Here is a 12181-nt window from a genome sequence, read left to right on the forward strand (position 1 = left end):
AGAGGGAAGCAGTAAGGCGCAGCAGGACACACGGGTGGCATCCCTTCATTCAAGCACTGAAGACACAGAGTTCTGCTGAAAGCAGGTGTTAGCATCACTGCACGAACTGCGATGCACTCGCTGTACCTCTTCCCACGAGACCTAAGGTGACTGTGTCACCTGCTGTCAGTCGTGCGAACCCAAGGCCAAACCCAGCCCTTCAGCAGAACTCAGTCACACGCAGTTAAAGCTCTGGGCCCGCTCCCACTGATCCTCCCGTAGCTGCAGTCCCAGCCACACCGCTGGCAATACGCTGTCTTGCTCTCCGCGCTCTGGTAACCGGGACTCTTCGCTCTGGTTCTTGAATAGTCAAATGCTGCTTTGTTTTAAAGCTTCGTATTTGGCACAAGCGCAGTACCAGATGAGGAACATAGCAGGTCTCGTCTAGTTAAAAACGAGATCTGATCTAGGAAGAAAGTAATGAGCAGTTTGTGGGAGGCGGCATTCACTCGGAGAAAATCAGAGACTGCTCGTCTCCACCGTGACCCACCCGCTCCCTCCTGGGTGGGAGGCACAGCAGCCGACGTGCAGGACACGAGCGTGGGACAGCGCTAAGGGACACGCAGCGGGACACGTAGCACGGCCCTCAGAGCCTGGAGCTCCGAGCACCCCGTCAGCAGGACGGCACAGGCCCCAGCGGGGCTCCGCAGCGTTACCTTGGGCAGCACATCTCGGAGCCATGCTCACAAATCTGCGACGAACCTAAGCTGCTATCCTGTCATCACAGGCATCTTAAAAGCATTTACGGGACAGCTGATCCATGTGGGCACTGCTGACACAGGGACATTTACCACGTATGTGGCAATCGGTTTTAATAGGAAACCAAGCACTAAGCTTTAAGGCCTGGACTGTAAACTCCGATAGGGTAGATGGGGCTAGGTGGCCCCTGAGGGCCCTTACGAACCCAATTATCCTGTGTGCTCATGAACCGACCCTCCAACACGCAGGGGATCTTACTGCTCCGTCTCAAAAGGCAACTGCTGCCGCAGGAAGGCTGCCGGAGCCAGAGTCACCAACCTGGAAGCAGCCCTGCACCAGACCGCCTCATCCAGCGGGCTGCTCCTCCAAGAGCGAACGCAGCTGCGCTTAAAGCTAAGGACAGAGCAGAAGCTCAAAAAACGAGCCAGGATTAGAGAAATGAGTGTTACTTCCTGTACATCAGGGATTTTTCAGTCTGATTTTTAAGGAAAAGATGCTTATGTAATTGTATTATGCATACATTATTCAGAAGCTCTCCCCTCTCCCTGTAACTTCTGAATTCTTTGACCAATTCCAACAAACACGAGGAAAACCACAGCGTTAGATACCAACAACTCTGCACAGAGAGAGCCAAAGGAAATGAGGTTCAACACAAACAACTCTGCTTACAAAATAATTTAAAATAGACGGAGGCAACCAGATCCCACTGCCAGGGGGATTCCTAGGTGGTGATTTTTCAGGCTGAAGTTCAGAGGGTGAGACAAGAACAGCTTTCAGGTAATGGTCCTCAGCCAGGAATCCCAGCGTCAGGGAAACGAGGACTCCCTGACATTCAGCCCGCTCCCTACAAAGCCCAAGGGGAGCTGGATCGCGCACACTGACTTCTCCAGAGGTAAATGCATTGCTCTAACAGGCACGGGGCCCTCAGGCACAGCGTGCACAGGCTCTGCAAATCCCTGTGGGCTTTCTAAGGACCAAAGCCAGCATGCATTTTAATACATTCACGTTTCCTCAAAACGTTAGAGCAGTTTCAGGCACTCCAAAGAGACAAAGGACTGAAATGGACTGTCACTATAACCATGGATAATCCTGTTATTCTATAGAGAATGTAATATAGAATAACAATAAACTACTCAAAATGATTATAAGACCAATCCTAAAACCAAATAGATGTCTTGCTCATATCTGTTCCTCTTCAAGTCTTCTTCTAGTCTGTCGGCGTTCTTGCTGCAGGAAGCTTTCATCTCCTGGCCAGCCTAAATTTACTCGTGGCCAGTCTCTACCCCCCCAGCTCTTGCGCTAACCTTGCCCTTTAGCTCCAGCAGTCCCCCTCTGATGTATTTATAGCCAGCAGTCACGCTGCCTCTCAGCCTTCGTCCCGCAAGCTGAGCAAGCCAAGCTCCCAGGCTCCTCTGGTCGGCCGGGCTCCCCCAGCCCCTGCACACCAGGCTCGCCCTTCCCTGCACCTGTTCCGGCCCGAATTCCTTCCTTGGCCGCGGGCAAGCAGCGCCGCACGGCACGTTCCCCAGCAGGGCCCCCAGAGGCCCGGCACAGCAGCATCGGCGTGCCCCCATCACCAGGGGCTGAACCCCCCCCCCCGCCGTGACCTGCTTCTTCCTCAGGGGCATCCGCCGCAGCCAACGCGCCCGGCCCAGGTTTCCCAAGGCACGGGGAGCTGTGCCAGGGCTCCGAGCAAAGCCCGGTGGGCAGCACTCCGGCGCTGCAGCTGAAACGCTACACCGGCATTAGGGGAATAGCTTTGTCCTCTCAATTTAGCAAGCAGGAGGGCGGCGAGGCCTCGGGCTGGCTGGCGCTGTCCCACACGGAGCAGAGGGCTGGCCGCCACGCTGCCCGCACACGCCACGGCCACCGCTCTTGCCCGGGGCCCACCCCAGCACTAAACCCCCCCGGGAATTCAGATGTGGGCAAAAAGCAGCAGCAGGGGTTGCAGTCCGCAAGGCAGAGGGGTATGCCAAGGAGACATGCCCTGTGTACGCAGTCTTTCTGCTCACCTCTGACCACGGACACCGAGCTGGACAGACCTCCGGCCTGACGCAGGCGGCTCGTGTGCCACCAAGGAAACAAACGTCCATCCTGTTTAGCTCAGCACGGGGGCTCCTCACATCCCCTCAGGAGTCTGGGGACTCTGACTATTTACTGCTGATTTTGTAACACCTTGGTAAACAACGGAGAGCGTGCTCTAGTCCACTTCGACTCCAAGTTTCTTGCCGTTGCTTTGCACAACACCACAGTGTACCCACGCCATACACCACAGCCAGAAGGCAGCCCCCCCCCAGGTCCTCCCAGCCAGCTGGAGAGGGGAACCTGCCCTCCCACAGTCACTGCTACCTGGGAGGAGGCGAGGTACATCCACAGGGAAACCTCGGTGCTCATTTGCCACAGCAGCTGATTTTTTTCCTGTCCTGTGCACAAAGGACAGAAGCTGCCATTGAGTTCGATCTCTCCCAGCTGGATCAGCGCCCAGCCCGCTCTGCTGCTACCGCACAGGTACGAGCTGCACCACGATCCCATCGAGCTGCCACGCAGAGGCAAGGGCTGGAAGGGCAGGCACAGCTACTGCAGACCGGCCTGACCCAGAGGGAAAACAGCCCATCAAGCTGCTGGGAAATCACAGCTTCAATGCCTGCAGGAAACTGGACATCCTGGAGCCAAACCCCTGCTCTTTCCTAAGGTTACGGCAGGAAAACCCACCTAGTAGGAGCCCGCCAATACCGGAGTCTAAAACTCAAGGATGGGGCACATCCTGCACACGCAGTTCAAGCCCAGCAAACCTTTAGCCCTTCCTAAGGCAGCACGTCTCCCCACACGACAGCAATCAGAGGCCGTTTTTGCTAAGTTAGCTTTTGCAGCACAGGCCCCCACAAGGAAAAGGCACGCATTATTGATCTTCCCATAACCCTCGCCCCCAAATTCACCAGCTAACAGCTGTCTGGAAACCCTTTACTCTTTCCTTCTTCCCAACATGGTGAAGCCTTTCTGTGCGCGCACTAAATGTTCAACAAAGCATGCACCCACCCAATCAATGCACCAACCCAAACCCATGCACATCTGCTTCTTAAATGAGGACTTCTTCCACCGAATCTCAACCAAAACAAACATGGTACAGAGAACAAAGGGATGCTTACAGCGAACAACCACTCATCAGCTTAAGTAACTCTAATGGATTCCACTTGAAACTAAGCCTGCACCATCTGTTCTACCCCTCAATTAGAGAAACCAAAAAAAAATTCAATACAGGGTTTAAGGAAGCCAGCTAATTTATGTAAGTTTTACTTCTCCTCAGCTCAGTCAAGCATGCTCTTGTAATGCCTGATATGCAGACAGAGGTAAGAGTGGAAGGCTGCCTTCTCTAACACCATTACGAGCTCTGTCAGGGGAAATAACATTTCCCTGCAACTCTTCACTATGTATTTCATTTTTAAGAGCGTGATCTCTCGGTAAGTAACAAAACCCATTAGGAGCTAAAAGAATCAAATCAGCAGTCCTGCACAGAGCAGCAAAAATCAACACCGGGACGCAGCCCTGGGGCAAAGGGATCGTCCCATGCAAGGGTGAGACCTTCCCCTTGGCCAGCACACCTTGTGCAGTGAGGACCCCAGATCCCCCAAAAGCAATGCATTTCACCCCGTTCTTTACTGGGACCCCTGCCTGTTTTCACTTCAAACTAGCCTCTCCTACCATTTTTCGATATGAGAAAGGGTCGAAGAGAAACTTTGTTCAAGTAGTGGACCACAGTCCTGGGTGTATAAGAGCAGTGTATAAAAAAAACAAAACACCAAAGCCTAAAAATGTCAATCATAGCCATGCCTTACATAGCGCAAATCGATGATGAAGGCAACTTGAAGCCCTCCCTGTAGAAGCAGAGCAGCAGTGCAAACTGATGTCCCTCGAGATGTCCCTTCTCTTCGGTTCACTGATGTTTCCCCACCGATAACGTACAAGCTGAGTGAGCCCAGCCCCCGGTGGGCAGCAGCCACGCACCATCCGGATGTTCTCCCAGCTACTGGGCCCGGAACCCCAAACCGTAAGCTCTCAAGCGTAAGCCTGAGAGCACACTAACTGTTAGGAAATTCCCCGTCACGCAGATGGTCTCGATATTTGTTTTAAGCCAATACCTTCTCAGATGAAGGGAGAGAGGTGAACAGAGAAGCAGACTGCCAACGTAATGGCTTAAACCTTGACCAAAGAAGTGTAGCTTGACGCCCCAGAGGGCTGTTTTAAGGCACTGATGCCGGGCCTCCCACCTTAGGGCTGTTACACTCATCCATGAGCTGATCAGGTTGCCCTCCAATGGCTTTGGGTTTTTTGTTTCCTGTATGCCAAGCAGCTTCCACTGCAGTTGCTTGTTGACAATTATGAAAAGCAAAAGCGCAGCCGTGCAGAACATATTGACCAAGATACAGCATCCTTACCATCAAAATTTCCATTTAAAACAGTTTAAATTAATCTGAGGATGTTCTGCTCCAAAGGACGTGCAACCTGTACAGTCAGCCTCTCCTTCACTTCTGCGTGAGGGAACCCCAGCACAACTCCCAGTAACGAGCTTCGCCACCAGGTCTGTACGAGGCTTTACTCTCAAATTTTTCTGGACTTGCCATGAAATAACAAAACCTCCCAGCCCTCCCTGCAACAACAGGGGGAAGTACCCTACTAGTCTTGGGAAAGGACCAGGACAGGACTTTCCCAAACCACAGCTGCAAACCCCTCCCAGTGAGGAAGCCCCATGGCAGCAGCAGGACTTCGTTACTAAGGGCTGTGGGGGAACACAGCAAGGTGACAGGGGTAACAGGGCAGCTGGGTTCCACATCCCATGGCTCATTCCTGTGGATGCAAGACGGTTAAATTCAAGAGAACAAGCACTTGCTCGTTACCTTTCCTGAGCAAGCTGCAGTAGATCAATTGTACTTACATTATCCCTGGACAGTAGAAAAAGCATCTAGCAAGAATTAAGGACAGTATGAAAACATATTGGCTGCATATGCGTACTTTTTTCAGTTTTACATACCGCTTTTTATATGGCAGGAAATCATCAACGCTGCCAGGTAGTGGGATGAGCAAAGCGTCCCACAGGTGAAACGAGGTAGACAAAGAAATCGGGACAGCACAAATTATGAACACCAAGAATAAAGCCAACTGGCTGAAGTGTCACTGTTACGAATCCTTGCTACCACACCAGTTACTAACTACCAGGAAGTGGGACACGGACAGTTGACTCAGCGTAATTACCAGCTCCCAGAGCAGCGTATCAGAAAGTATGCTATCCAGCTTCCACTTAGATCAAGCATCGCTTGCCAATGAAACGTCTGACTGTAATTAAATTCCGTCTGACAAGCCTTACCTTGTAATTGCTGGAATTGACCCAAGAGGTGGCCAGTCCATCAACCATTTTATCCAGCATAGTCTGATCGTGTTCGAGATCAGCTGACTTCTGCTTATCTGAGAAGTAATCTATCAGTTCCTGGCCAACCTGAAGCCTCTTCCCAACATCCTTCTGCAGCACCTGCGCTAGGCAGTACTCCATACTGGGCTCCATGGTGTCTTAGAAACACAGCACCAGCAAGAAAGCTAGAGGGCAGACGGTCCGACAAATCCCTCCACGAACGGACGCAGGAGGTCGCCTCTTTGTTCGATGAAGGTTACTGAGGGTCTGGGTTTCAAAGATGCAATTCTGAGAATGGCAACAATGCACCATGTGTGTGTGAACAGCAGCTGGCAGGATATTAAAAGTCCAATTTAAATAACTAGCAGTAGATGAAGCAACGAGCAGTGCTGTCCTGTCGGGTCTGCAATAATTCCCAATTCAGCAGTCCATTCTGAAAGAAATAAAAAGAACAGTATTACAAGTTAAATTAAGAACGGAGCAAAAAAAAAAAAAGACTGAAAGCGTGTCACAAAATAGGTTACTCGTATACAGCTGCGAGGCTGCGATAAGCTGGATACGAGCAGCGTTGTTCTATTTTAGGGAATCAGACAAGGTAGGTCAGGACAAAAACCTCTGGTTGTTCTTCACACCAGCAGTTACCCAGCAGTTCCCTACAAGGAGCTTTAGTGACAGGCAGCAAATCTGGGGCTTAACTAAGAGCTGATTAGTAATCAATATTCGTGCCGCTACCACCAGCAGCGCCCGCCCACGGAGGTGAGGACAAAGCCCTCGGGCAGGTCACTGGGAAGACACGCGAGCCTTAAAGAGTGAAAGCAGGGAGCCGCCTGGGTGCTGCTTGGACTGCTGGCCTTCAGCCATCGATGCCCTCGCTGGCCTGCAAAACGAGCAGGTTTCAAACACGAGGGGCTCGAGCTGTTCCCGGGCTGAGCCCTGCCCTGTTGCAGCCCAAAGCAGTGCCTGCGGCGTCCTGAGAACCACAGACAAGAAGGGCCAGGCTGAATTTTGCTGCCACTCAGAGGCACAGCATCATCTGTGAAGTTTTTTTGCTTTTGTTAAAGCAGGAGTGGCTGTACGCCTGGAGTTTGGTTATGTTCCCCAACCTCAGAAGCCTCTCCTGTCCTGGGACCGCATTAGGGACCCAGCTGATGCTTTTTTTTTGGGGGGGAGAGGTCAGGGTCCCTCCCTTTCTGCAGCCACACAGACCTCCCAGCTGCTCCCCGGACGCCCAGGGCTCCCACCAGCACCACGCTGCTTCCTGAAGCACTTCCCCTCCCCAGGTTAGCTCTTGAGGGAGGGGGGGAGATAAAAACACAGCGTGTCTTTTTGTTTCCTGTCTAATAATACCCAAAGCCCAAAGCTGCCCTACTTTCTTTGTGCGCACAAGGAAAGCGGGTCAAGCCCAGCGCAAGGGAAGGGGCTGCGGAGCACACACCTGGCCCAGTAAACAACCGGAGGGAAGCCAGAGGCGCGCGTTCACTAACGGGAAGCGCCGGGGCAGCAAACCCAAACGCCGCCTGTTTGAGCAAATGAAGCCTGCACCAGCGGCTCAGGTAACGAAGCGCCAGGCGGACCCGACGGCGGACGAGCCGCACGAGATCCCCGGCCTGGCAGTGCCGGAGCAGCTCACCTCCATCCTCCGCGGCCGCACCTGAGAGGCGCCAGCCCCAGCACAGCTCGGAGCTGCCCGGGCCCAGCCTGCAGCCGGAGCCGGCCCAAGCGCCCGCGGGAGCAGCCCCCGGATCCCGCGGGCCCGATGCAAACTGGTTCTGTGTGCCCAGGGAGCCGCCCGGCGAGCCCTGCCACCAGCCAGGAGGCCGCTCCGTGCCCCGAGACTGAGATCCCGGCAGAACCTGACCTTCCAGAGCAGCCAGGGAGCTTCAGCTGCAGGCAGGCAGGGCTGTAGGTCACTGCCGCGAGCTCGCCGCTCGCCTGCGAGTGCTGCCCCGGCCCAGGGCTGTCTGCACGGCACACCGAACTCTCCCGCATTTGCCAGAGCCGTTCACCTACCTACCAAGCGGGAAACGCGATCGTGATTTCTATCGTGGCTTCTCTTTCAGACCGTCGGCAGGAGCTCAGCTTCACGAGGGATTCGAGTTCCAACCCCACAGTCATCAGCAACACCCCAACCCAGTTAGAGCAACTCTTATTTCTTCTTTCCGAAAGAGATGCTGGACCCAAACCAGGGGAAGGCCAGGAAAGCCGTGCCTTTTTTTTTTTTTTTTAAACTCCTGGAGCTGCAGTTTCCCACCTGCCCCAGCCTAGCACCAAGCGAAAGCAGTGCTGAGCTTCCCCATCCTTAAGGATTGCAGCAGACTTGTAGACTGTGAATGGCAACAAACCAAAAACAGCCAGTTTTAACCTGACCCTGCCTAGAAAAGCAATCCATTCCCCACAGTGTTCTCTGCACGGCTCCAGCTACCCACGGCAGTGCTCAGCAAGCCTCCCAAGGAGCCTCCTGCCCGCGCCTCGGACTGCTGGCCCATGCCCTGCCCTCCTTGAGCATGGGGAAGAAGTCCCCCCCTACCTGCTCTCAACACGGAAATGGGGAACTTGCTTAAACTTGAAAATTAATTCAGGTTGCAGCAGGGTGTGAGTGACTGTTCGTTACCACAGAATAGCCATTTTTGATTAACTTCACACACAGGCAAGTCCCAGCAGATCCAACATCTGTAGGAGCGGGCCATAGTGCCGTGAGAAAGGAACACCCTGAGTTTCAAGCCTTTCTTCTTGGTGGTTTTCATGTACGAGTGCCTAAGTCTCTGCCTACAAGCACAAAGCAACCTTTTCAGCAAACTAATTTAAACAAATTTCTCCAAGAGTTCCTCATTTTTTAAAACACGTGAAGGAAGGCGGGATCAAAATCACCGTGCGCTACAGAAGAACGGGCGTGTAACCTGGACGTGAGGACTGAGCTCTAAAAAAGATCCACTGCATTGTGGCACCACCTTCAAACACCTCCAGGGGAGAAGAGCCACAAATACCTTTGAATCCCAGGGAAAATGCTAGCAGTAAGTCAAGAGGAAAGGCTCAAGGCTGGCTAGCATCTACCAGCCAACAGGTGTTTAAGTTGCAACCCTTTTTTTTTTTTTTTTTTTTAAAAAAAAGTTTTTCCACACATGTTGGGAAGTCTGTGGACTCCCCCTCTTCCTCACAGGAGGAAGTGGAAAAAACAGCCCCTGAGAAAGCCAGGCCCCAGCTACCAAGAAGTGCACTTTTCAGGCAGGGAAGCACAGGGCTGCTGGATCGCACGTTTGGAATCACCCAGGCTCCGCACATACAAGCTTTGGGCAACTCGAGTCCACAACCTCCAAAGCCAGGGGTCGACTTCTTTCCCTGCGGAATTTAAACACCTTGGGCTTCGGGGAGCCAACGTTACAGGACACGAGCAATTCAGGACTAGGATTTGGAGCACCTCCTCCTCCCCCAGAAGCAGTCACACAGGCTTCGAAACCAGCAGCTCCGTGGCTCACATCCTGCCTCTGAGCTCCTCCAAGCTTTGGGAAGAGTTGTGAATGCAGGCTCTGAGGCAAGGACGTTCTCCCAGCCCTCCAACTAAGGCTTGCAGTCTGTACTCAGGGAGACAGGTTAGGCTATGTCTGGCAAAGCCAACGTGAAGACAAGATCATCCAGGAGAAAAAACTGCTTCCCCCACCACCCCGGCACAAATACAGGTCCCTCTCTCCCCGTTAAGCCATGACAGCTAGGTGCTTAGTCAAAGCCCGCGCCAGCAACACCTACATTTTCCATCAAGAGCTATCCAGCACAAAGCCATTAGAGAGGCTTAAGTTTAATGCGGGCTTGGAGCTCAAAACGGGGAGCGTAAAGGAGAAAGCTGACACAGGCTGCACAGCCCAGCGTTGCTCAGCCTTGATACTGTCACCCTAACACCATAAAAGCTGGTGCCATCCACAGCAACGCGACTGGCTCAGCACGGGCAATCGGTCAGGTCAAGCAGCAATAAGGAAGCACTCGCTACCTGAGACGTGGCAACATTAACCGGGGTACGTCAGTCGGTGAACTTCTTGCTGCGCCTAGGAGAGCCCCGCTCACCCAGACCCAAACTGCGTTATTCGTAACGCTCAAGTAAGGCTTGATCTTAGCCTAACTTCACGAGAAACTTTGCATCTTCTTGTGCTTGCAATGAGGAAGAAAACCTGAAGCATATGAAAAAATGCAGCACTGCTCTGCTGGGGGCTGGTCTGTACTGAGGAGCCCATCCAACAGCTCCTTTGTTCTGCTCCAAAACTCACACCCCCCTGCTCCAGCCATCACGGTGAGTTTTCCTCCCCACTCTCCATCACCACCCGCACGCACGCCAGCCGGGGCTGCCACCACGCCGCTGCCAGCACGTCCTGCTGTGCCAGGCCGCTGTGGTCACCTTCCTGAGGGTGCCTCCGAACCTCCTGCCAGCCAGCGAGCTGCAGGGGTAAACCACCTCCAAACACGACCCCCCCTCTTCGGCGCACCGCGCTCCGCAGGCGGCCAGCTGCGGTGCTGCAGCCGTAACACGGCACAGGGCAGCGAACCGACCGCTTCCCGGGCACCGGGACTGGGCTGCGCGCAAACTGCAGCCCGAAGGTACCTCAAGGCACATCACACGCGCGTTTCCTTGAGCCTGGACTTTCCACAAGAAGGAACGACTCCTCTGGAGATCTCCACCCAGAGGAACGCAGCAGCTCTCCAGCAGCGAGATGCTCAGCGAACCACAGGGCACCAAGAGCCGGCCCTGCCACCACGGAGATCCGAGGCTCTGCACAACGGGTGGAGACTCGCAGCCCTCCACCTCCTCTACATTTTTGGGTCAGCTGGCGTGGCTCTGCCCTGCCCGGGGGGGCTCGGTTTCAGGCTCCACCACAGCACGATGCTCGCCCTGTCCCCGTATGACCGAGCACCCAATTACACCTACTCTTCCCTAGACGTGCAAACAGCAGCGGGCGAAGCATCTGCTTTGACGGCCTCCAAGCCTTAGGCACTCGTTGTTGTTCAGACTCCCAGCGAAGGAGGCGGCAAGCAAACCATCAGGCGTGCTACCTCGCAGGAGACACCTCCCAGCGCTGGCAGGGGGGCCCCCCGTTTGTTCACCTGCCTCCACAAGTGGGAGATGATCTTTCTTCAGCGCCCAGGGGTATTTCACAATCGCTGCTGCTGGAAGCTTTCCTGGGTCTTCAGCCGAGCACCTCTCCCTCCTCCACAGCACCGGCCGCGCTAAGGAGGCTCCTGTGAGGCCCTGCCCGGCACAGAAGCACCTCCAGCCAAAGGGCTGCACGGCCCCTGCTGACCAGCGGCTCTTCTTCGGGCCTGCTGGGGGGCCGTGAAGGGGCTCCACGTCTGAAGTGCAGACGGTAACTGATCCACAGCAGCACGCGATTCCACCGCCGTGAGGAAAACCGAGGAGGCAGATTTCCAGAATGAAGACGTCTGAAAGATTTCCAGGGCTTACGCTAAGACCTTGCAGCCCCCCTACAATCCTTCCACGACAGATGCCAGCCACGAAAGTTGCCTTACCCTGCCCTGCTAAGACGAGAGATAAGCTTCAGGCAGCAGGAACTCCCGTACGCCCCCACCGAAGGCTCGCGCTCCTCCCAGCAAGGCACCCGCCCGCAGAAGCCTCGCACAAACAGTGCTGCAGCAGCCAAGGAGCACTTTGCAGGCTGAAGGCCTCGGAGTGACCCCAACGCCCGCAGCAATGGCACCACTCTTCCAGAGCGGGGGGAAAACCAGAGTTTCAGCATCCTTTGTTTTGCTGATACAACCCCTCTCTCAGATTAGCCTGGTTTTAATTTCATCTGAGGCCAAGGACAGTCCAGAGCGAGCTTACAAGGCCTCCTTCCTTTCGAAGGGTCCGAGTGCCGGGACGCAGATGGGAATCCCGTGAGGTCAGGAGCTGCTCTGGGCAAGTCCCTCCCGTGGGCGTCCCAGTCCCAAGGCACGGCGCTGAAGCAAGTTGCTGAGGGCCTGCTACCCCACAGGGAAGAGCGCCCTATCCTCACCGAACTCAGTGGCGGGCAGCACGCTGGGCTTGTGTGTCCAGAACTACTC

General features: G+C 54.4%; 1 protein-coding gene across 2 annotated transcripts in view; it reads right to left on the reverse strand.

Moving 5' to 3' along the window:
- Positions 1 to 12181, reverse strand: part of CLASP1 (cytoplasmic linker associated protein 1) — a 163233-nt gene that overhangs the window by 146825 nt on the left and 4227 nt on the right. For both annotated transcript variants that reach the window (XM_083841598.1, XM_083841597.1), the window contains exon 2: positions 6098 to 6572. In XM_083841598.1, coding sequence (XP_083697724.1) covers positions 6098 to 6292 — 195 coding nt within the window. In that variant the 5' untranslated portion in view covers positions 6293 to 6572. The remainder of the gene's footprint in view (positions 1 to 6097; positions 6573 to 12181) is intronic.

This window comes from Anser anser (assembly GCF_964211835.1).
Source record: "Anser anser genome assembly, chromosome: 6".
In the NCBI taxonomy this organism is placed as follows: Eukaryota; Metazoa; Chordata; class Aves; order Anseriformes; family Anatidae; genus Anser; species Anser anser.